Here is a 25,799-nt window from a genome sequence, read left to right on the forward strand (position 1 = left end):
GCCAATCAGGAGAGTTCTCGTGCGCAATGCATGCCGGGATCCACCCCTCCCGCGCCTGCGCCCCGCGCTGCATGCCGGGAGAGGTAGTCGAGAGGAACTACGGAGCCGAGCAGGCTGAGGCGGAGGCAAGATGGCGGCGCCTCAGCAGCCGCCTCAAGCGCAGCCGGCGCAGCTGACGCTCCTGCAGGCGCAGGTGGGGCCTCCCTCGGGCGGCGGCGCGGCGGCGGGAGGCGGGCACCCGGGCTCGGCGCAGGCCGCGGCCGGAGCGGCTTCTCTAACGGTCGGCCAGGCTCCCGGCGGGCTCCAGCCTCCCGCGCAGGCGCAGGACTTCGATCCCGTGCAGCGCTTTCGCCTCCTGCTGCCGCAGCTCAAGGAAAGCCTGCAGGTGAGGGGCGGGGCCAAGGCGGGGGCGGGGCCAGGAGAAAGGGGCGGGGCTGCTGGACCGTTTCCGTGGAGACGGAGTTCGGGGAAGGGGCGGGGCAAAGCGGGTGGGCGGGGCTTAAGCTCTGTGCGTTGACTTAGGTGGGTTTCTAGTCCCTAAGAGCGGAAACGTATTTTTTTTTTCTGTATTTATTTCAATACCATTTATTAATTTTACAATAACAAAATTCAAATAATAAAGCTTAACCCAATTGACTTCCCTCTAGTCCCCCCTTGGTTCCATAATAATAATAATAATAATAATAAAATTTTATTTATACCCCGCCCACAGTAGGGACATTGGTCTCCAGCCGGGAGTTGATTTGCCCAGCGTGCCTTCCTCTCAACACGATTTCTCCCTTGCGTCCTGAGTTCGAGTGTCTTCAAAGCCCAGGACACCTTTGGTCAAGGCTGTTCTCCAACTGGAGCACTCGCAGGCCAGAGTTTCCCAGTTGTCAGTGCTTATACTACTTTTTTTAGATTTGCCTTGAAGAGTCTTTAAACCTCTTTTGTTGTCCACCAGCATTACGCTTTCCATTTTAAAGTTTGGAATAGAGTACCGTATTTTTCGCTCTATAACACGCACCCAACCATAACACGCACATAGTTTTTAGAGGAGGAAAATCCGTAGGCATGCCACCCGTAGGCATTTCCTCCATAACACACACAGACATTTCCCCTTACTTTCTAGGAGGAAAAAAGTGAGTGTTATGGTGCAAAAAATACGGTAATTGCTTTGGAAGACGATCATCAGGCATCCGCACAACACAACCAGTCCAATGAAGTTGATGTTGAAGAATCATTGCTCCAACACTCGTGATCTTTGCTTCTTCCGGTACACTGGTACCTTGAGTTAAGTACGTTCCGGAGGTCCCTTCTTAACCTGAAACTGTTCTTAACCTGAAGCACCACTTTAGCCAATGGAGCTTCCTGCTGCGGCTCCCGCCGCGCTGCCAGAGCACAATTTCTGTTCTCATCCTGAAGCAAAGTTCTTAACCTGAGGTACTATTTCTGGGTTAGCAGAGTCTGTAACCTGAAGCGTATGTTACCTGAAGCGTATGTAACCCGAGGTACCACTGTACAGTGGTATTAGTTTGCCTGTCTTCCCAAGTGATGTGTCAAATTTTTCGGAGACACCGTTGGTGGAATCTTAGGCTAGCCGGAGAGGGGCAGTGATTCCCGGTCACTCCCAGTCATCTTCATTGCTTAGTGGGGGATTTGAGCCCTCTCCTGAGTCCATCACACCACACTGGTTCTTCAAATGTGGGGCAAGTAGGGCAGTGTGAAATGCAGTGGCCTTTCGGAAGCTGTTTTGAGCGGATAGCCCAGCGAGGCCCTTCAATTCTCCCTCCCCAAAGCCAACTTCCTACATGTGCTCTGCCAAACCTAAGCTACAGAGCAGCTAGCTGCCCACCTTTGAGAAACCGCAGCTCTAACCCCTAGGCATCGCTCCCCTCTTGGGAACTGAGGCAAGCTCCTCCCGCCTCCCCTGCTCTGCTCTCTCTTGCACAGCCCTCCCTTCCCTTTCTGTTTCGCAAACGTGTGGTTTCGTTTTTGGCTTTGTTTTTCCCGGAAAGCCCTTTGCCGAGTCAGACTTTTTTATTTTTATTTTTATCCCCGCGTTTTGAAACGGCTCTTGGCTCTTTCCGAAAGAATGAAGCGTCAGTCCTTGGCCCAAATATATAAATTGCTGAAGCGGTAACTTTTTTCCCTCCCGTCCTTTGGTCTGTGTGGCGCGGGGGCGAAGAGAGCCAGAGTCCCGTGGTGGGGAATGGATGCTTCACCGCCCCCCAGGGCTCGTGTCCAAGGCTTCTGGTAAATGAATCAGCGTGGCAGGATGAGCCCCCGGGGGTGGGGTGAGGGCAGCTTTATCCCTGTGTCAATATCCCTAGAACGAGAAACGGAACAGGCTTCGGCTTGGACCCGGAGGCGTTGGCAGGCAGGTTTCCAGGATTGGGTGGTTTTCTGTGTGTTTTGTTTTGATACCTTTGAGCTTTCCCTCGCGTTTCCTGACCTTGCGAGGTCCTGGAAACGAAACTGCAGCTCTCGGAATCGCTGCTTGCTCCCAGCCAGCTATTTCTGACTCGCTGTGGCCTTGGGGTAGAATTTAATGTGCCCTGGGGCTCGGTTTCTGTGGAATAGGAAGCTGCGTAATAATAAAAATATTTCCTCTTAAAAACATATATTTTTTTTATTTGGTTTTACAAATATAAATTTATAACCATACCAAATACACATTCATATAAAGAGAGTACTGTGACACCTCGGGTTAAGAACTTAATTCGTTCCGGAGGTCCGTTCTTAACCTGAAACTGTTCTGAAGCACCACTTTAGCTAATGGGGCCACACGATTTCTGTTCTCATCCCGAAGCAAAGTTCTTAACCTGAGGTACTATTTCTGGGTTAGCGGAGCCTGTAACCTGAAGCGTCTGTAACCTGAAGATTCAGAGTGCAATCTCGAGACTTCCCCCTATCCCCTCCATGGGTCCTCGTGTCAACATTTTCAACTGCATATTATTTCGTAATCTGTATTTTATATCTATTATCCATATTGTCCATAGTATTTGTTACATTACAAGCGAGATTAAAACCCTGCTCGCGTTTTCATCTGCTTACAGTGGTCTCCTAAATAAATTATGAATCTTCCCATTCTTTCTTGGAAGTTTTTGTCTTCTTGGTCCCTGAGCTTTCCGGTCAGTTTTGCCATTTCAGCATAGTCTAACAGCTTGCTTTGCCATTCCTCTCTGGGCTAGTAGCATCCATGTTGCTGTTGTTGCATACCTATAATAAGAAGGTACAGTGGTGCCTCGCAAGACGAAATTAATTCGTTCCGCAAGTCTCTTCGTCTTGCGAGTTTTTCGTCTTGCGATGCACGGTTTCCCATAGGAATGCATTGAAAATCAATTAATGCGTTCCTAGGGAAACCGCCTTCAGACCAGGTCCGGGGACAGTCTGTCCCCGGACCTCTTCTGAAGGCTGGGGGGGAGGGGACAAGGGCTTTTCTTCCCACCCCCAGCATTTTAAAAAACCCTGGGACAGCGGAGGACTTCTCCGCTGTCCGGGGCGATTTAAAAGCCCCTGGGAAGGCAGGCAGGGGGGGACAAAGACTTTCGCCCCCCCGCCCGCCTTCAGAAGGTGTTCCTGCCCCGCCGCCCGGCTTCGGAGCATCGTTCCGAAGCCCGGCGGCGGGAGGAGGCGTTCCCGCCCCGCCGCCCGGCTTCGGAGGAGGTCCGAGGACAGTGGGGAAGACGCGCTGCGCTTCCCCGCTGTCCCGGATATTTCCCTATGGGCTGTCGTCTTGCGAAGCAAGCCCATAGGGAAATTCGTCTTGCGACGCGCCTCCAAAACGGAAAACCCTTTCGTCTAGCGGGTTTTCCGTCTTGCGAGGCGTTCGTCTTGCGAGGTACCACTGTATCCAAAAGGAATAAGCAGATGCCCAAATGAACGGATTGGGGAGAACTGGCTTGGCAGCAGGGCTTGCCAAAAGGATTGGGCAGCGGGGTGGTCTTAGTAGATTGCACGCTTAGCATGACCCAACACTGTGATGCAACAGCGATAAAAAGGAAATGCAATTCTAGGCTGCATCAGCAGAAGTCTAGCGTCCAGATTAATGGGTGTCTTATTGTATTTTAATGTTGTGAACTGCCCTGAGCTCTGTGGATGAAGGGCAGTATACAGATTAAATAATAATAAAGTCAACACACTGCTCTGTTCTGCTCTTGTCAGACTCTACCCGGGAGTCCAGTGGCGCTGCTGAGAACCTGTGGCCCTCCAGATGTTGCTCCCATCCACCCATGCCATTGGCCACGCTGGGTGTTGGGGGTCCAGCCAAAATAGCCACTCTTTGTTCCAATAAACACCCTCTCAGGCTGCTGTCACAGAGCCACTGAGCAGGTGGCTAGGCCCACAGCCATAATTCATTCCCAATCAACGGTTTGGTTATCTAACCGTCTTGATTCCCAGTGTCACAAAGCCACTGAGAAGTCGCCGGGCAAACTGCCCTTTCGAGCCCAGATCAGGTGTTTTGTCTCGAAAACGTGCTTGTTTGCTTCATGCTAAAACCAAAACTTTGCATCATTTTAAGAAACCACCAGCATATGGTACGATGATATTTGCACACCTGGCCAGGCTCCAGAGGGGTGTGTGTGTGGGTCTTTGGTAAATGTGCCCTCTTCCTGCCACAGCTGTCTATCGCCCCCAATTTGTAAGCCGATATACTGTACTCTCTGCCTCTTGCGTTTGCAGAGCTTGATGAAAGTGGCTGCCCAGAACTTCATCCAGAACACCAACATCGACAGCGGACAGTGAGTTTTTGCCCCTACCCCTTGCCCGGCTTCTTTCTCCTCTCCCCCTCCTCCCCCTCCCCCCTAAATGCAAATCAATGATCGGCTTTCCTCTCCTTCCAGGAAAAGCAACGACGGCCCCGTGCAGAGAGTGGACAAGAGCCTCGAGGAATTCTACGCCTTGTGTGACCAGCTGGAGTTGTGCCTGGTGAGTGTCCCAAGAATGTCCCATATTGGCAGCAGGATCAGGCCTTATGAAACGCTCCCTCCTTTTTCTTTTGCACGGCACATCATTAATTGGCGAGATTCGCCACCGCAAGTTCATGCGCTCGGGAGCACTGAAAGACAAACAAACAGGCACGTACAAAGCAAAGGTCAGGCAGTAAGAAATTAAATCCCAAATTCACAGCTGGGCAGCGTCGTCATTAGGAGCAACTCCAGTGCCGGAAAATAGCGAGCAGGCTTTCCAAGTCCTCCAGATCTCTTTCGTCAGGCAAAGAAGCAGCGGGGTTGGGAGTGGGGCGCGAAAATCCGGCTTTGGTGTTGCAGCCCTGAAGTCTGGATTTGGCCCTGAGATGGGAGAATGCAGACGGAATCAACCCTTTGTGCTGCAGGTTGTGACTTGGATTTATTTATTTTGTGCAGTTCTGTCTTGATGTAAATTCAGAAGCGCAAATGAACCCCACAATTGAGGTTACAAAGCAGAGGAGCCGTACAGAGGTTGTGTTTTTCAAATAAACAGAGAGCAGATAAAGGAGCAAAAATAAGAGGAGCAAGAAACGTCATGATGGGCCAGGAGAGTTTTCCATATCTGCATTGGGCACATAGGAAATAAGATCCCATAAGCGACGTAAGAGTGTTCTGGGATCTCCATACCCTTAGAAACGCACGATGTGCAAGTTGTTTTCTCTGCAGCAGCCAGAGCCTACATATTCTTGTACCACAACGCAAGGTTTTAAGTCCTGTAGTGCTTTCCATTTCTGGGCCAAAGAGGTACTCGTTGCAGCCACGTTAAGAAGTTTCTTAGGTTGGAAAGCTGCTGTTTGATTGCCCCGCAAATTTAATTGCATTCCAGGGGGTTGGACTAGATGGCATTTGGGGGTCCTCCTAACGCTAAAACTCTCTGATTCAAAAGGGAAAGTTGTGGGGAGGCTTGAATGTGTTTACAGTGGATGCTCGGGTTGCGAACGTGATCCATGCGATTCGGTGCTTCTGCGCAAAGTGCGACCGCCGAAACCCGGAAGTAGCCCGTTCTGATACTTCTGGGTTTCAGTGGGTCCGTAACCCGAAAAAAAATGCAACCTGAAGCATCTGTAACCCGAGGTATGACTGTATATATTTCTTCCAAAATGTCAGGGGGGGGCATTCCCACCATAAGCGGGGAAACGTCTCCCTGCTCCTGCAGCCACACCAATATTCCTGTGGGGTATTTGACGCCATCTGAGATAGCTGCCCAGGATTGCGATGCTCTTACCCATTTTTTGAAAACTTAAAAGCCCAGCTTTCCCCCCGACCTTTTTCTCACAGTCTAAATGAAGCCCCCGGGTCCCTGGTTAGACAGAGAGACTGATCGGCTGCTATTATCCTTGAGTACTAAATGGGTCCTCCACCTACAGAGGCAGTCTACCCCTGGGTAGCAGGCCCCAGGGACTAGCATCAAGGGGAAAGCTTTATTGCTTGGGACACAGTTTCGGGGAGATTCCAGGATGCTGGAATACCCAGCCCAACCCGGCGAGGCCAAGTTCCTAACTCTCTCTCCTTCTGATCTGCCTCCCCTTCCTCAGCGCCTGGCCTATGAGTGCCTCTCCCAGAGCTTTGACAGCGCCAAGCACTCCCCGACCCTCGTGCCGACAGCCACCAAGCCGGACGCGGTCCAGGCGGAGAGCCTGCCCTACACCCAGTACCTCAGCATGATCAAGTCCCAGATCTCTTGCGCCAAAGACATCCACAACGCCCTCCTGGAGTGCTCCAACAAGATCACGGGAAAGGCCCCCTCCCAGGGCGTCCTTTAGGGCCGCCTGCAAACTGTTCCTGCCGGACGTTTTGGTTTGGACCGCTGGGCCAGAGTCAGTTCCCGGCATGACCAGAAGGAGGCAGCCCTGTCAACACAGACAGACAAGGAGCAGGCAACCCCTTGTGCTACCTCTTCTGCTTCCTTCCTTCCTTCCTTCCTTTGCAAAGTCCTCCCAGTCTGCCCAGGTCTTCACGTGAGTCCTCTTTGCCGTTCAGGTTCCCGACAGAACCTGTCTCCATCTGGGTCCGCATTGGTTTCACATCTTCCATAACTTCTAACCAAAACGCCAGGAGCTCAACTCAGATGCACAGAAACCTTTTCGCTTACAAACAGTTCACTTGTCAGAGAAGGATGCTGTGGAAGTACGACAAATTAAAATTCTCCTGATCTACGGGGCCTCGCAATCTGCGGGTCTTTTTTTGGAGCTGGCCAGTCAATATTTTTGCTCTTTTTTCTTCCTTTCGGGAGAGAGATGCTTGAGGACCACCCATAAGGAGCAAATCTGCAAGCCTAACCCCCCCCCCCCCCAGTTCTGCAGGTTCCTTAGCCAAACCTTTCCGCCTGCCATTGCGGTGTCCTCTCCACACAGAAACCTCCCTCCTGGAAAGGATCTGCGGTTCCCTTTTGACTCCCTCCTTTAAATCTCGCACCTTGACTTTTTTCTGGAAGACGGGCCTGTGCGAATGTGTGTGTAAGTTTGTAGATTGATCAAATGCATAATTCTGCAAAGGAGACTTCCTGGAACCCTGTGCAGGCCTCCCGCCTGTGGATTTTCCTTTCCTAACGAATACAAAAGGAGAAATCTGACCCAGTAGTCTTAGTTCAACCTGTTTCTACCCTGCCGTCCATAAATTGGGTGCCCCTGGCAGGATTAAGTTATTTCTCGCAGGAGAAGAGACCCTGCAAGGAAGTCTCTTCACACACCTCACACCATGAATCCGGGAGGGACTGCAATCTTGTCTGGTTTTCATCGCTGCGTTCTCTCTGCTCACCATTTTATTTTTTTCTGCCCTGGGGGAGCGTGTCCTTTTCCATTTCTCGTTGGTTTTGCTCCCTGTTTTCGTGCAAGAAGGAGAATTTGCCATGGCAGAGAAGAGCTGGCCTGTCCCCTGTTGTGGAAGACTTTCTCAGTTACTGTCTTTAGTTTTCCAGTGTGTGTCCTTTTATGATTATCAGGATAAAAAAAAAGGCATTGGAGTTGGGTCCAGACTTCAGGCTGCAGTCCTCCATAGGTTTACCTGGGTGTAAGTCCTATTGGTTTCAGTGGGACTTCCTTCTGAGTTCACTCTTCTGTGCTAGCTGTCCTGCCTTGAAGACCCACTGGCAGAAAGGGAGTAAGCTTGCCGGAACCAGCTTACATTCCATTGATTTCGGTGGGCCTACTCAAAGTAAGACTAGGTTCGGATCCTACCCATTAACCTTTTCAAAGAGCTTCGTTCTCTTCTAGGCTGCCAGTCTTGGTGACCAAGGCAAGGCAGTTCGGTTACTTTGTACAGCAGCAAAGGATTCCTTTGTGATTTATTTCCCCAATCCATTTTGCGCCTAATAATAATAATAATAAAAGTGTTCATTTTGCTTCTCTTAATTCCCAGCTCGGTTGCTTTCGTTTAGATCAGAGCAGGGGAACCCGTGGAACTCTGGGCATTTCTCAACAAGGCTGAGAGCCAGTTTTTCGATGAGAACCAGCGTGGCATAGTGGTTAGAGCGTTGGGCTAGGACCTGGGGGACCGGGGTTCAAATCTCCACTCGGTCATGAAGCTCAGTGGCTGTGACCCTGGGACAATCGCTGCCTCTGTGTGTTAACGTTTCCAGCAGCAAATGGCTGGCATACACCCACCTACCGCTGAAGTTCACAAGCAGCAAATGACGCTGATGGCTTCCATCTGGTAGACTGCTGCAGTCCAAGGAGGTTCCATTTAGCTGCTGTGTGCGATGTTTTCTTCTGAAGCAGTAAAAAGAGACAGGGAGAGAGGAAGAGAGAGAGAGAGAAGCGAGAAAGGGAGTTCCAGGCCCCACATTTCTGTTCCCAAACCTCAACTAACTCAGTCTATCAATTAAAAAAAATAATATTCGTACCTGAAGAAGTGTGCATGCACACAAAAGCTTATACCCAGAACAAACTTTTTTGGTCTCTAAGGTGCTATTGGACATTTTTAAGATATATTTCGACTGCATCAGACGAACACGGCTACCTACCTGAGTCAAGTCTATCAATGGCTGCGAGCCACAATAGCTGTGCTCTGTCTACGCAGCCCGAGGCAGCAATGGATCTGAATGCCAGGTGCTGGAAGCTGCAGGATTGGGAGAGGGCTCTTGTGTTCGAATCCTGCTTGCGGGTTTCCCAGGCCAGCCAGTTGGCCATGGTCACTGGCCTTAGATGGGTCACTGGCCTTAGATGACCTTAGTTGGCCATGGTCACTGGCCTTAGATGGGTCACTGACCTAATCTGGCAGCAAGACTCCTCTTATGGAACCTCCAGGTCCTGAGGCAGTCTATCTACATCCGGAGGTTCTTAGGGGCGCTTGGCCACTGTGAGAATGCAGGATGCAGGACTTGGTGGGCTACTGGCCTGAAGCAGAAGGCTCTTATGTCCCTATGGAACCTCCAGGTCCAGAGGCAGTCTATCTGAACTTGTAGGTTCTTCGACAGGCATAGGCAAACTCGGCCCTCCAGGTGTTTTTTGAGACTACAATTCCCATCATCCCTGACCACTGGTCCTGTTAGCCAGGGATGATGGGAGTTGTAGTCCCAAAACATCTGGAGGGCCGAGTTTGCCTGTGCCTGTTCTTTGAGGTATTTGACCAGGGGGAGAGGTGGGAAGGGGAATTCCAAGCTCCACATCCCTTATTACACATCAAGGTCCACATTTCTGTTCCCAAACCTCAGCTTCTTTAGGTTCTCGTGGAACCTCCAGGTCCAGAGGCAGTCTATCCGAACTTGTAAGTTCTTAGTGGTATTTGGCCATGGGGAGAATAATAATAATAAATTTTATTTATACCCCGCCCTCCCCAGCCAAGACCGGGCTCAGGGCGGCTAACACCCTATATAAAAACAAATTGATTGAAATGCAACTTAAAAACAAGATTAAAATACAACATTAAAACATTAAAATACAGCCTCATTTCAGTAGAAACTCAAAAACCTTTTTTGGGGATGAAAACGTCAGGTCTTCACCAAGGCTAACTTTCCAGACTGGTCCTACGTGGGCCAGAAAAAGGCCAGGGAAGTCCCCAAACAGGAGTTCCATCAGAGGAGAGAAAAGAAAAAGGAAAGAGGGGGAGGGAATCAAATTGATTCCAAGCCAAAGGCCAGGCGGAACAACTCTGTCTTACAGGCCCTGCGGAAAGAAATCAGATCCCGCAGGGCCCTGGTCTCATGAGACAGAGTGTTCCACCAGGCCGGAGCCATCACCGAAAAGGTCCTGGCTCTGGTTGAGGCTAATTTGACTTCCTTAGGGCCTGGGACCTCCAGGGCGTTGCTATTTATGGACCTTGAGGCTCTCCGTGGGGCATACCGGGAGAGGCGGTCCCATAGGTACGAGGGTCCTAGGCCGTGAAGGGCTTTAAAGGTCAAAACCAGCACCTTAAACCTGACCCTGTGCTCCACCGGGAGCCAGTGCAGCTGGAAAAGCACTGGGTGAATATGCTCCCATGGCAGGGACCCCGTGAGAAGCCTCGCTGCAGCATTCTGCACCCGCTGGAGTTTCTGGGACAGCTTCAAGGGCAGCCCCACGTAGAGCGAATTACAGTAGTCAAGCCTGGAGGTGACCATTGCATGGATCACTGTGGCCAGGGCGGGGCTGGAAAGGTAAGGGACCAACTGCTTGGTGGAAAAACGAGGATGCAGTCTTCTCTGCTGCTCTGTGCTCTCACTGCCCCACCCAGTCCATCTTTGAGTTCCCCAGGAGGAAGGTTTTGCAATAGTTTTTTTCCAGGCAGGCAGGCACAGCAAGAAGGGGACGTTCAGTCCCAGGAGCTGTGGCCGGAAAAGCAGCTGTTACATCACAACTGGATGATCCTGCCTGTCTCTATATATATTTCAAGAAGGAAAGCTTCTTGCTGCTAAGAGACAAAATTGTCCAGCCTGCCAGCCGTCTCCTGGGTCCTTCCCCCTGGTTGCAGCGATGTCTCATTCCTCCACCCACCCACCTCACACCCTTCTGCACCACCAACACCCATCTCTGGCCGCGGGTTGCAGAGGAAACCGCAAGGGAACAGCCTGTCCCCAAACGGCTCGGCTGCACCTCTTCAGGCCGCTTCCTGGCCTCCCCTTTTCGAGCTCGTTGGGCCCGCGAGCCAAAAGCGCCTGTGAGGTATTGGAAAAAGGCACCTCCTGCCAAGCCACAGGGCCAGAGCTGTGTCAGCAAGCTGGGAAAAGAGCCTGGTTTGGGCTTTCCGACGGCTCGTTCCCGAAACGGTGCCAAACGCGGCTTCCGAGATCGCCGGCCAAGTTGGCACGGGGGCAAAGGGGCCTGCCTAGATTAAAGCCTGCTGACAGTCCACTCGGGGGCTGTTTGGGATCCACCATTGTCGTTAAAAAGGCAGCTGTTCCGGAGGGCTTTTAAAGCCCTATACGGCCTAGGACCCTCATACCTACAGGACCTCTCTGGTATACCCCACGGAGGACCTTAACAATCTGCTAGTAATAGGTAAAGGTAAAGGGAACCCTGACCATTGGGTCCAGTCGTGGCCGACTCTGGGGTTGCGGTGCTCATCTCGCTTTATTGGCCGAGGGAGCCGGAGTACAGCTTCCGGGTCATGTGGCCAGCATGACTAAGCCGCTTCTGGCGAACCAGAGCAGCACACGGAAACACCGCTTACCTTCCCGCCAGAGCGGTACCTTTTTATCTACTTGCACTTTGACGTGCTTTCTAACTGCTAGGTTGGCAGGAGCAGGGACCGAGCAACGGGAGCTCACCCCGTCGCAGGGATTCGAACTGCTGACCTTCTGATCAGCAAGTCCTAGGCTCTATGGTTTAACCCGCAGCACCACCCGTGTCTGCCGCTCTGGGTAGCTTTTAGCATACAGTGGTACCTTGGGATACATACGCTTCAGGTTACAGATGCTTCAGGTCACAGACTCCGCTAACCCAGAAATAGTGCTTTAGGTTAAGAACTTTGCTTCAGGATGAGAACGGAAATCGCACAGTGGCAGCAGGAGGCCCTATTAGCTAAAGTGGTGCTTCAGGTTAAGAACAGTTTCAGGTTAAGAACAGACCTCCAGAACGAATTAAGTTCTTTTTTTTTTTATAATAGTTTTTTTATTTGCTTTTTTTCCAGGGTAAAAATACAACATCATTGACACTACAAAAGCAGTTTTTACAGAGAAGAGAAAGAATTATAAAAAGAAAAAAGAAAGAAAAAAAAAAGAAAGAGAAAAAAGATTCACTTTTTCAGATCAATTTTCATAATCAACCAGACTTCCCCACATCCCCCATCCCCTGCTTTCTTCACAATAAAATAAACAGCAAATTAATACCTTATTTCAGTTGTTTTTGTGTTTTCATTTAGTTATATTATCCATAATTTATGCATTTCTAAATCTTAAACTTAAATTCTCTCATTTACCAATTTCAATACTGAGGCATATTTTTCCAAAGTACTTAGCAAACTGTCAACATTCATATAACTTATAGTGTTTTTGTAAATAGTCCTTAAATTTTTTCCAGTCCTCTTCCACTGCCTCTTCTCCCAGATCTCGAATTCTGCCTGTCATTTCGGCTAATTCCATGTAGTCGATCAGCTGCGAATGCCATTCTTCCAGCGTGGGTAACTCCTGTGCCTTCCAGTATTTGGCTATAAGGATTCTTGCTGCTGTGGTTGCATATAAAAAGAAAGTTCTATCTTTCTTTGGCACTCTCTGGCCCACAATGCCCAGGAGGAAGGCCTCTGGTTTCTTGTGAAAGGTGTATTTCAACACCTTTTTCAATTCGTTATAAATCATTTCCCAAAAAGCCTTCACCCTCGGGCATGTCCACCAGAGGTGAAAGAAAGTTCCTTCAACCTCCTTACATTTCCAACATTTATTGTCAGACAAATGATATATCTTTGCAAGTTTGACTGGGGTCATGTACCACCTGTATACCATTTTCATAATGTTTTCCTTTAAGGCACTACATGCCGTAAATTTCATACTGGTGGTCCACAACCTTTCCCAGTCTTCAGACATAATGTTGTACCCTATGTCCTGTGCCCATTTTATCATTGCTGATTTGACTATCTCATCTTGGGTATTCCACTTAAGCAGCAGGTTATACATTCTTGAAAGCACTTTCGTCTTAGGTTCAAGTAATTCTGTTTCTAGTTTTGATTTTTCCACCTGGAAACCAATTCTTTTATCTTTTTTAAAAGTCTCTAAGATTTGGGCATAATGAAACCAGTCTCGCACCTTTCCTTTCAATTTTTCAAAACTCTGCAACCTCCAGTTATCACCATCTCTTTCAATTATCTCACAATATTTCAACCAGCCACTCTCCATATTACGTAGTTTTATAGCCTTAGCCTCAACCGGTGATAACCACCTCGGGGTCTTACTTTCAAGTAAGTCCTTGTATTTAGTCCAGACAATAAGTAGAGCTTTCCTGACAATATGGTTTTTAAACAGTTTATGAGACTTTGCCTTGTCATACCAAAGATATGCATGCCACCCAAAAGCATTACTAAACCCTTCCAGATCTAGGACATCAGTGTTTTCTAACAGGAACCAATCTTTCATCCAGCAGAGAGACGCAGCTTCATAATACAGTCTTAAATCCGGCAGGGCAAACCCCCCTCTTTCTTTTGCATCTGTTAAAATCTTAAATTTTATTCGGGGCTTTTTGCCCTGCCAGACAAACTTCGTAATGTCTCTCTGCCACTTTCCAAAACATTCCACCCTGTCCACAATCTGAAGGGTTTGAAACAAAAACAGCATTCTTGGCAAAACATTCATTTTTACTGCAGCAATTCTTCCTGACAAGGTAAGTTTCAATCTTGACCAAATTTCCAAATCCTTTTTAATTTCTGACCAGCATTTTTCATAATTATCCTTAAACAAATTCAGATTTCTCCCAGTCAAGTTAACCCCCAGGTATTTCACTTTTGTAACCACATTTAATTCTGTTTCCTTCTGAAACCCATCTATTTCTGACGATGTCAGGTTTTTTGCTAAAACCTTAGTTTTTTGTTTGTTCAACTTGAATCCCGCCACCCGACCAAACTCAGAAATTAGTTCTAGAGCTCTTTTTGTACTGGTTTCTGGCTCCTGTAATGTCAAAACCAAATCGTCTGCGAAAGCCTTAAGTTTATATTGCTTTTCTCCGACCTGTATTCCTTCCACCAGCTGATCCCTCCTAATCAAGTTCAGCAACACCTCCAGGACAGAAATAAATAGCAAGGGTGATAAGGGGCACCCCTGTCGTGTCCCTTTTTCAATTTTGAACTCCTCTGTCACCACGCTGTTTACTATCAATTTGGCCTTCTGTTCTGAATAGATTGCTTCAATGCCGTTTTGGAACGCCCCTCCCACTCCCATCCCTTCCAAGTTTTTCTTCATAAATTTCCAAGATATATTATCAAAGGCCTTCTCCGCATCTATAAAGATCAAAACTGCTTTCGTATTCATATTTGTCTGTAGTAACTCCAAAACATCTATAATGTTCCTGGTGTTGTCAGACAAATGCCTACCAGGGAGAAAGCCTGCTTGGTCCTTATGAATTACTTCATTCAAAACTTTTTTCAGTCTATTTGCTAAGATGTCAGCAAAAATTTTATAATCCACGTTTAGGAGTGAGATGGGACGATAATTTTTAAGTTGGGTCTTTTCAGATTCCAATTTTGGTATCAGGGTGATGAATGCTTCTTTCCACGATTCTGGTGCCCCCTTCCCTTCCATAATCTGGTTGCAGACCTCCATTAATGGCTGTATCAAATAATCCATCAGTGTCTTATAGTATTTGGAGGTAAGCCCGTCTGGGCCTGGGGATTTGCCTATTTGCATATTCTGAATGGCTCTTTCAATTTCCTGTTGTGTTATTCTACAGTTCAGGGCTGTTCGTTTGTCTTGTGTTAACTTTTGCAGGCCATAGCTCTTTAAAAAGTTATTTATTTCCATCTCTGCTTGTGGTCCTTGAGTATATAGCTTTTTGAAATATCTCTGGAAACACTTTCTAATTTCTTCTGGTTTCTGAATACATTCTCCTTCAACCTCCAGATTGGTAACAAAGTTCAATTTTTGCCTCTTCTTCAGCTGCCATGCCAGCAGCTTCCCACATTTATTTGCCGATTCAAATGATCTTTGCTTCATCTGTTTAATTTTCCATTCAATTTCTTGGTTTATCAATTTTGTATATTGTGTTTGGTAAAATTTTATTTCTCTTAAGACTTCTTTTGATTTTGGGTTTAGTCTCAGTCTTTTTTCTCCATCTCTTATTTTATCCAAAATCTTGTCCTTTTTACCATTCCAGAGTTTCTTCTTAATAGTGTTCTGTTGTATCAGAAACCCTCTCATAACGGCTTTGCTCGCGTCCCAGACTGTTTTCTTTTCCACTGAGGTGTTCAAGTTTATTTCAAAATAGTCCTTCAACGTTTTTTGGGCCTTCTTCACAATCTCCTGATCTCTAAGCAGATGGTCATTCATTCTCCATCTGAAGGATCCAGCTGGTGTAAGTCTCAAGTCCATTTTTAAAGCGTTATGGTCGGAGCAGGTTTTAGGGCAGATCTCAGCTTTTTTTGTCTTGGGTGCCAGTCCTCTTGATATCCAAATTTGGTCTATTCTTGTCCATGATAGGTGGGCCTCAGAAAAGAAAGTTCCCTCCATGCCTAGAGGGTTCTTTGTTCTCCAAATGTCTATCAAGTCCATGTTGTCTGTGAGTTCAAAAAAAGTCTTTGGCAGTCTGCCATCCTTGTTCAGATTTTGGTTATGTGACTTATCCATATGGGTAGAGACTACCCCATTCATGTCTCCCATCAAAATGATATTTGTATAGTCAATATAGTCCAGCATTGTCTCATGCAGCCTCTTGAAAAATTCCGACTTCCCATCATTTGGTGCATATATTCCAACTATCAGAAATTTTTCTCCTTGTGATTGTATTTCGATCGCCAAAATTCTTCCTTGTTCATCTTTAAAAACCAATTTTGGTGACAGGCTCTCCTTTGCATAGATCACTACTCCTCTTTTTTTCACCTTGTCTGATGAAATAAACTCTTGACCTAATCTCTTGTTAATTAGTACTCTCCTGTGGAGCCTGGTCACATGTGTTTCTTGAAGGCAGATAACATCCAATTGTTCTTTTCTTAATATATGAAAAATCTTCTTCCTCCTTTCAGGAGAATTTGCACCATTAATATTCCAACTAAGAAGCTGCAGAGACATCCTGGGTCAATTTATTTGTCAGCAGGGGGATCTTTTTTATCTTCTTCACCTGGAGGTGGAACCGGATTGAAGCCAAACGAAGGAGGTGGCCAGGGTCCTGCTACTCCTTTCCGAAGATCCTCCCCGTGGTCGTTTAGAAACTTTTCTTGCTCCTCTGCTGTTCTGATTCTTACCTTCCTCTCTTTCAGGGTAAAAGATAGTCCTTGAGGGAATTCCCACCTATAAGGGATTTTGTTGTTTCTCAGTAGGCTTGCTAAATCCTTATATGTAATTCTTAAATCCAAAAGCTGTTTTGGTATATCTCTGAAGATTTCTGCCGTCTTCCCCTGAATCACCAATGGGTTTTTAAAATGTAGGCCGAGTATGTTGTCTTTTTCTTGCTTAGATCTCAAAATGATCAAGCAATCTCTTGATTTATCCTTCTTAACCACTCTTCCTAGTCTGAAAGCGGTGACTATTTTAAAGTCCTTCTCTTCTGTCAATCCCCAAAATTTGGAGATTTCTGTTGTCAAAAAGCCAATCAAGTCCTCCTTCTCAGATTCTGGGATATTTCTCAATCTAAGATTATTTTCCCTATTTTTCAATTCTGCCAGGGACAGGTACGCTTGCTGTTCCGTTACCTGTCTACTGAGTGGCCTCACCTCCCCTCTTAATTCCTCTATCCTCTTTTTATTTTCCTCTGCTTTAGTATTAACTTCTTCAACTAATTTCCGGTTTTCTGTTGTGACTTTTTCAATACCACTTATTGCCTGTGTATTTTTAGTAACCTGGTCTGTCAATTTATTAATGGAAGCTGTCACCTGGTCAAATTTAACAGATTGTTCATCAAATCTAGCTGCCTGTTCGTCAGCTTTCTTATTCAATGCTGCCAGTTGATCCAATATTTCTTTAGAGACAGGATCTATCCCTCCAGCAGCCATCTCCCCAAAAGATGGTTGTGTAAATTGTCCTTCTTGCAGACCTGTCACAATTGGGACAGACGATCTGCGTAGCTGTCCAGGCAGAGTTGTTTGCACAAGTTCGGAATGTTTTGCTTTCCTTCCAGCCCTTGTTTTTGATGCGCCACTCATTCCACAGCTGTCCCGGATTCAAGGTCAAACTGTAAATCCCATGGGAAACAGTCCTGAGAGAGTAAACATCCAGCAAAAAACAAAGAGAAAGGGAAATCGGCAGTTCTGAGACTGTTAGTTCTATAATCCAGTAGAGGGAGCTCCCAAAAGCAAACTTGGAGGAGAGGAATAGAAAGATTCCGCCATTAAATTCCCACAAAGGAGGAGAAAGAGAAAAAATAAGAATCAAACAGCATCCAAAACAGGGGGATCTTGCATTCAGTTTTAACTGCAGAGAGAAATAGTTCTTAACGAAGGTGCATGCAACAGTTCCCTTTTCTTTTCCAGATACAAAATAGCCCGATCTAGTTTTGTAATTTATATACAGTTACCGCAGTCCGATACAACTTATATCCAGGCAGGTCGGGAGCCGGGTTTCGAAACTTTGTAATCCACAGATAGGGAAGAGGAGAGACCACAGTTTTAGTCCAGATACGAAGCTGTTATAACTTCTTTTAAAATCAGAGCAGTCTAAATCAGGTTTGCCAAATAAATTCCAATTTCTTTTGAACTCCTTTCAATGCTTCCGCTTTAGAAAAGTCTTTGCTTGATACTTTAGGCAGAGCCGGAAGACTGACTTCCTTTTTAACGTCTCCCGCTTTCAGCCGAATTTCACCAATTTAGTTCTGATTTAAAGCTTTAATTTTCTTACTCACGAGTAAGTTGTTTCGATCCAATTGTTGAAGGAAGAAAGGTCAGCGCTAGTCAGCAGCAGCCGCGCGGCTTCGCTTCCGCGGAAAGAGCGATGGATTCACAGCACCGCTACCCCCTCCACGTTCCGATACCCCTTACGGGGTCTCTTCTGCGTATCCGAGGTCGCTTCTGGTGCCCGCCGAACCCCACGGCCACGAGCTCACTCTACCCGTGGTTTATCTGGATGGGTCGTCGCTGTGCCGCAGCGCACGACCCTTTTCCGCGGAGCCCCTCTTCAGCAGCTGAAGAGGACCGCCATTGCTGAGCGCGCCGCCTCCGGAAGTCCCAGAACGAATTAAGTTCTTAACCCGAGGTGCCACTGTATATAAAACAGATAATCAAACATTAAACCTTTTTTTAAAAAAACCAAAAAAACCTTTCCCTCTACAGGGCTGCCTTCAGATGTCTTCTAAAGGTCATAGAATCATAGAATCCTAGAGTTGGAAGAGACCACAAGGGCCATCGAGTCCAACCCCCTGCCAAGCAGGAAACACCATCAGAGCACTCCTGACATATGGTTGTCAAGCCTCTGCTTAAAGACCTCCAAAGGAGGAGACTCCACCACACTCCCCGGCAGCAAATTCCACTGTCAAACAGCTCTTACTGTCAGGAAGTTCTTCCTAATGTTTAGGTGGAATCTTCTTTCTTGTAGTTTGGATCCATTGCTCCGTGTCCGCTTCTCTGGAGCAGCAGAAAACAACCTTTCTCCCTCCTCTAGGTGACATCCTTTTATATATTTGAACATGGCTATCATATCACCCCTTAACCTCCTCTTCTCCAGGCTAAACATGCCCAGCTCCCTTAGCCGTTCCTCATAAGGCATCGTTTCCAGGCCTTTGACCATTTTGGCTGCCCTCCTCTGGACATGTTCCAGTTTGTCAGTGTCCTTCTTGAACTGTGGTGCCCAGAACTGGACACAGTACTCCAGGTGAGGTCTGACCAGAGCAGAATACAGTGGCACTATTACTTCCCTTGATCTAGATGCTATGCTCCTATTGATGCAGGTCGTATGGTTACTTATTTCCTTGGCTCGCGGAGTTGCATAACTCCATACCCTCCAACATTTCTCCGATGACAATAGGGATGCCCTAAGGAAAAGCAGGTTCCAGGATCAAATCAGAAACCAGGGTGGTTTTTCTGTGAATCCAGGACTGTCCCTGGAAAATAGGGACACTTGGAGAGTCTGCGTCTTACGTGCAGTGATACGTTTTGCAAGTGAGCCTCGTGCAAATACAGCAACGCCCTTGTGCGATGCACACTTGTGTTGTGCTGCACGTACAAGTTTAACCTTCAAAGCGTACGGTTCGCAGCATTGGCTTATCTCCTTGATATCCATCACCGGGACCTTAATAGTGTCAACGGGTGCAAATATTATCTGGTTTATGATTAACAGGAAAAGGAGGCCACGCGTTGCTTTTATATCCCGTGCAAAGTTCAGTCCTAGTCTGTGACTGAGCAAGTCCTGAAGAATTCTGGGAAATAAAAGAGGCTTGATCGCCCCGAAGGATTCTGGGAAGTGAACCTGGTACACCGTCCAGGTTGACCCAGAAACAGGCTGCTGTCCCCTCTTGACCTGAAGGGGGCAGTGCTGAGCTGGCTGTGTTTCATGTGTGTTTGTGTGTCTTTGTGTTCTTCTCAATGATCTTCCTTGGCGTCTTGTGAGATGTTCAGAGGAGATTCTCCTTTTCCTCACACATAAGTCTCCTTGACACTCCTCCCATCGCCAGCAGAGAACTTGCAGCTGGAGGCACTTGGAATAATACATTTTCTTCGGTTTATTTTGAGCGTCAATAGCACACGCTCCTTTTCGGGTATGCAATTCCCAGAAAAGAGGCTCATAAATCAGCCGGTTTTCTGCAAGGCTGAACTCCCAACCTGTAGCATGGGCTATGTGTTTATTTCTTCCAGTTATTTAGCCTGGGGACAAGCTCTCACAATGTGAAGCCTGGAGAGAAATCTCTTTTAAGTTTGCAAGAGATATTTTTCCTCCGTCGCTCACAATACAGTGGGATCACGGTTAGCAGCCATCAATAGCCCTTTCATCCTCCATTAATTTGTCTAATCCTATTTAAAAGCCATCCCAGTTGGTGGCCATTTCTTTATTTACTTATTAAATTTATATACTGCTGTTCATCACCAGATTCTTGGGGGGGGTGGGGGGGTTTAAAATACAAGATAAAAAAAAACCTGTCTTCCGATCCTCATTGGATGTTTATTAAACTGTTGCAACAGGGTGCTCCCTCCATATGCAGGAGGGAGGAAAGGAACCCAGAACGATGGTGCGCAAGCCCTTATATGTTGTTGTTTAGTCGTTTAGTCGTGTCTGCCTCTTCGTGACCCCCTGGACCAGAGCACGCCAGGCATTCCTGTCTTCCACTGCCTCCCGCAGTTTGGTCAAACTCATGCTGGTAGCTTCGAGAACACTGTCCCACCATCTCGTCCTCTGTCGTCCCCTTCTCCTTGTGCCCTCCATCTTTCCCAACATCAGGGTCTTTTCCAGGGAGTCTTCTCTTCTCCTGAGGTGGCCAAAGTCTTGGAGCCTCAGCTTCACGATCTGTCCTTCCAGTGAGCACTCAGGGCTGATTTCCTTCAGAATGGAGAGGTTGGATCTTCTTGCAGTCCATGGGACTCTCCAGAGTCTCCTCCAGCACCAGAATTCAGAAGCATCCATTCTTCGGCGATCAGCCTTCTTTATGGTCCAGCTCTCACTTCCATACATCACTACTGGGAAAACCATGGCTTTAACTATACAGACCTTTGTTGGCAAGGTGACGTCTCTGCTTTTTAAGATGCTATTTTCATCAGAGAAATGTTGGAGGGTATGGAGTTATGCAACCCCCCCAAGCCAAGGAGATAAGTAACTATACAACCTTTAGAAGACATCTGAAGGCTGCCCTGTACAGGAAAGTTTTTTTCATGTGATGCAAACAAAATCTGCTCCTTTTCCCTTATTATGTGGTACCCAAGAGGCCATATAGAGTCCTTAAATGGGTTCCCTATGGGTAGGAGGAAATAGCAGAGACCAACCAAAGAATCTTGGGAAGCAAAGCAGCGAGTAAGCCTGATCTTTATTAAATTGTTGCAACAGGGTGCTCCCCTCACCCGCAGGAAAGGAGGAGGAACCCAGAACATTGATGTGCAAGCCCTTATTATATAGACTTTTGAAATTGCCCACCCTTTGGCTCAAGACCACCCCCTAAAACATCATACATACATCACAGAAGGAGGCGGTCTACAGCAGAAATCCTGCCTGCCAGGATACCTGACAATGGTCACTGATTGCATTACCTGGGCAGCCTGGCCATTCTTTTGTGATGGTAAATACTTGTGGTTCCTGAATCCAGGACACAGGCTCATACACAAAGATGCCCTAAAGACAGGTAAACAAAAGACAATGGAGAGGCTTCCCCATGTCCTTCCTCCTTGCAGAGAAACATTTGAGGTCAATTTGGGAGAGTCAAAATGGTTTCAGGATTGTTCTCCTGTACTATTTCAGACACGTGTTTACATACTTATGTGGATGTGTTTGCCTTGTAAATTTATGAATATTTAATTTATATATTTGAGACCTTAAATTCTTATAACACATGTTTCATGTTTATTATGTTTTTATATCAGTTGGAAGCCACCCAGAGTGGCTGGGGAGACCCAGTCAGATGGGTGGGGTATTAATAATAATAATAATAATAATAATAATAATAATAATAATAATAATAATAGGACATACCCATTTTCAGAGAAATGTTGGAGGGTATGTAAATGGGGCCTTTGCCTTGCAGGTCAGACTGTCTCAGACTGCAGGTTTGCTCTGAACCAGCAGAGTTCATCTTAGATTCATAGATATTAGACCAGGGGTAGGCAACCTAAGGCCCAGGGGCCAGATGTGGCCCAATCGCCTTCTAAATCCAGCCCGCCAACTGTCCAGGAATGGGACGCAGGTGGCGCTGTGGGTTAAACCACAGAGCCTAGGACTTGCCAATCAGAAGGTCGGCGGTTCGAATCCCCATGACGGGATGAGCTCCCCTAATTTAAACCATTCTGTCTCTCTTACATTTTTGTAGGGATTTTTAAATTTTCGTTTCATGGTGTGCATAAAAAAGGAGAGTTACAGCAACAGATTAAAATTAAGAGACAAAAACCGAAACCATAAAACAGGCACGCAGAATGAGCACATTTACACGTGGGTTAAAACAACGAAGTCCAACTAAAGAATATCAGCGTTATTTGATTATCAAGTCCGGTTCCAGATTTGCCAGACTCATGGCGCAAAGGTCGGTTGTCTTGAAAACGATGGCCCCAGTTTTGTATACGTAATAAAGGAATGCTAAATCATAGGTAGGAAGTGTCTGGGGTTTCTGGTCCCTGTCGAAATCTCAAATGGGGCGCAATCGTCACGATTGCAGCTTTGCCCCGGGGGGTGAGCGGTGCCAAGCACACAGTGTGAGATTTCGGGCTGTTTCGCATGTGCTGCATTTGCTATGGCATCGCTCTGTCTTCTGAGCTGTGAGAAGCATCCAGGATTCCTCCTGACCCCTTTTCCGCTTATGTCAAACCACAGAGGCCTTTCCGAAAACAGCAACCAAACGCAAAGCCCCGACTCTCACGCCCGACGCTGCGTTATCCCTTCCCTTTCCTGACTACAGATTCAGGCGTGAGTTCCCAGCACGCCACTGAATCGCCAGGCTTCATTTAGCCATTGGGTGCCGTAAAGGCGCACGACAAGAGTGCCTCTGAGCATGTCCACAGCCAGCACTCGGTCCTTCCAGGACGAGGGCAGCCGGCAAAACGTCAGGCCCACACATTTGGAAACGATTTGTATTTTGTTACTTAAAGGATGTCTAAATTAGCCACCGCAGGAAACTCGCACCCATGTAGACACAACGGCAAAAGCTGCCTCTCCGGTTCTGGAAAACAGCCCTCTCTAGATTATGTTATTAAGCGTGAGGATTATTATTGCTAATAGCATGTTATTAAGCTGCTAATTGCCGCCGTCTTTGTCTGCGGCGCTTACATAACGGGGGCACCGGGTTCACCTTGAGAACGTGATTTCGGCCCAGGCTCTCCCACGCTGACGCATAATGCAATCAGATCATATTAGTCGGTGTGGTTTTCTTAATCAGGAAATACAAAAGAGAAAGAACCTAGTGCCCTTTCCATGCCACGGGCAGCGCTCTCTGCACTTACTGGAACCCGTGCCAAGGGCTCCATCTGGCTAACATGCAGATCACCCATGGGGGAGAAGCTTGGCCCATATGCAGAGTTACTAGGGAGTAGACACAGCTGCCTCTAGCTGCACCTTCCTTTTAGATACGAGTGCTGCAAAACCGTGGGAAGAGAGAGGAGGAATCGGGACCCGCACAGCCTATTCCTCACTGAGGGATGGAGGTCTGTTTCCAGAGTTAAAAGTAGTTTGAGTTCTTCTGCGTGCAAGAGTGTTGCTTCCCTCTCCTCCTCCACCTTACAAGGGGACCTGCACTGCAAATGGCTGCAAATATAGGCAGTAACACAGCAGGTGAAGCACGCTTGCTGCGGCAAGAGTCAAATACAGGGGTCAGCAACCTTTTTCAGCTGTGGGCTGGTCTACCATCCCTCAGACCAGGTGGGGGGCCAGACTATATTTTGGGGGGGGGGGGTAAATGAATGAATTCCTATGCCCCACAAATAACACAGGGATGTATTTTAAATAAAAGGACACATTCTACTCATGTAAAACACACTGATTCCCGGACCGTCCGCTGGCCGGATTTAGAAGGCGATTGGGCCGGATCTGGCCCCTGTGCCTTAGTTTGCCTGCCCATGCTTTAGAACCTACCAAGCAATGATAACAAGCCTGTGCAAGTGCCTTGATCACCTAATTTTGGGAATTAGGTGCTGCTTCTGAGATGATTTGCGGAGGATGGGGGGGGGTGGGACCAAAGTGCTTGGCGATCCCCAGCTTGCGAAAAGCAAACTGGGTGCTTTCTGCACAAACTCTGTGCTTTCTGCACACCCTGGCAGAGGCACACCCCCTGCTTCCCAGGCCTGACGTCTCTGCGCTTATGAGTCACCCGCAAGCACACCCTCATCCTGTTCTCAGCACATTCCAGGTTCAGTTTTTGCTTTGTTTGGTTCTTCGGAGCAGCTGGGATGAGTCAACCCCTCCTTTCCACCCCTCCACAAGCACAAAGACAGCGGTCGCAAATACACACACACACACACCAGCGAGTCACGGTCTCAGCAGGAACGTGAGTTGCTGGTGTCGAATACGCTCTGTGCACGGGGTTTGGCGCACCTTGGGCTGCAGAAGCCCCATTGGGGTGGGGCTTGGATCAGGCAATCTGGAGGGCACCGGGTTGGCGAAGGCTGCCGTAGAAGTGTCCACTGAGAGCAAAGCACAGCGCTCTGACCCCACGGAGCTTGCAATCTCACGGCAGACTGTTATTGTTGCTTTAATAAAATAATAATAATAATAATAATAATAATAATAATAATAATAATAATAATAATTTATTTGTACCCATCTGGCTGAGTTTCCCCAGCCACTCTGGGTGGCTTCCAACAAAGATTAAAAATACATTAAAATGTCACACATTAAAATATCCCCTGAACAGGGCTGCCTTCAGATGTCTTCTAAATGTCAGGTAGTTCTTCATTTCCTTAACATCTGGTGGGAGGGCGTTCCACAGGGTGGGTGCCACCACCGAGAAGACCCTCTGCCTGGTTCCCTGTAACTTCACTTCTCGCAGGGAGGGAACCGCCAGAAGGCCCTCAGAGCTGGACCTCAGCGTCCGGGCAGAATTGTGTGTGCATTAAGGTATCCTGCTTTCTGCTGCTCCAGAGGGCAGGACCCAAATCAGTGTCTTCAAACAACAAGACGGGAGATTCCCAGCTAAACCTGGGAGTCATTTTGGACTCACAGCTGTCCATGGAGGCACAGGTCCATTCTGTGTCCAGGGCTGCTGTCTACCAGCTCCATCTGGTACGCAGGATGAGACCCTCCCTGCCCGCAGACTGTCTCTCCAGAGTGGTGCATGCTCTGGTTATCTCCTGCTTGGACTACTGCCATGTGCTCTACATGGGGCTACCTTTGAAGGTGACCCAGAAACTACAACTAATCCAGAATGCGGCAGCCAGACTGGTGACTGGGAGCGGCTGCCGAGACCCCATAACACCGGTCCTGAAAGACCTACATTGGCTCCCAGGACGCTCCCAGGCACAATTCAAAGTGTTGGTGCTGACCTTGAAAGCCCTATCAATCACCCCTATTTCCTGACACCTTTGAAGTTCCAGTTTGCATTTCTTAGTGCAGAAAGTATTGATCTGATGTGTAGAGGTCTTTCCTATTCTGATTAATTCAAGAGGGTTCTGGAAGCTTCTCTCTGTGTGAGAAACAAGCAGAAAGTTCATGATTGTTTGGGTCAGCAAACTTTTTCAGCAGGGGGCCAGTCCACTGTCCCTCAGACTTTGTGGGGGGCCGGACTATATTTTGAAAAAAAATCATAATGAACGAATTCCTATGCCCCACAAATAACCCAGAGATGCATTTTAAATAAAAGGACACATTCTACTCATGTAAAAACACGCTGATCCACGGGCCGGATTTAGAAGTCGATTGGGCCGGATCTGGCCCCCTGGCCTTAGTTTGCCTACCCATGGGTTGTACCTTCTGGGAAGTTAGTACAGTTGGTTTAAACTGGTTCTGTTATCTCTTCTGCAAGTCATGCTGACTATAATAGTAGGGCCAGAAGGAGCCTGAGTCTCACTCTCTTTTGCTTTCTATATATCTTTTGTTCAGTGTACTGTATATGGTGTTAAGGTTCTAGACTTTTTATTATAAGTAATTGTAAGTTAGTTAAGTGTGCTGCAACTGGATTTCTTATGGACAGGGCCAATACTGATTACGCTGTGGGTTAAACCACAGAGCCTAAGACTTAGAATTGAATCATA

General features: G+C 47.4%; 1 protein-coding gene and 2 long non-coding RNA genes across 3 annotated transcripts in view; 2 read left to right on the forward strand and 1 right to left on the reverse strand.

The window, feature by feature from the left end:
* Positions 1-25,799, forward strand: part of LOC310712949 — a 2,318,697-nt gene that overhangs the window by 1,266,651 nt on the left and 1,026,247 nt on the right. The window lies entirely within an intron of this gene.
* Positions 131-8,302, forward strand: MED29 (mediator complex subunit 29; the record flags this gene model as incomplete). Its single annotated transcript, XM_083516370.1, has 4 exons — positions 131-385; positions 4,666-4,724; positions 4,827-4,911; positions 6,488-8,302. 4 exons carry the CDS (start codon positions 131-133, stop codon positions 6,713-6,715), a joined length of 627 nt encoding a protein of 208 aa, XP_083372496.1. The 3' UTR covers positions 6,716-8,302.
* Positions 7,901-8,643, reverse strand: LOC310712941. Its single transcript, XR_014529023.1, has 2 exons — positions 8,058-8,643; positions 7,901-8,025 (listed from the first exon to the last, which is right to left on the reverse strand). It is a non-coding gene; the product is annotated as an uncharacterized lncRNA (long non-coding RNA).

Source organism: Podarcis liolepis (assembly GCF_965112155.1).
Source record: "Podarcis liolepis genome assembly, chromosome: 7".
Taxonomy (NCBI): Eukaryota; Metazoa; Chordata; class Lepidosauria; order Squamata; family Lacertidae; genus Podarcis; species Podarcis liolepis.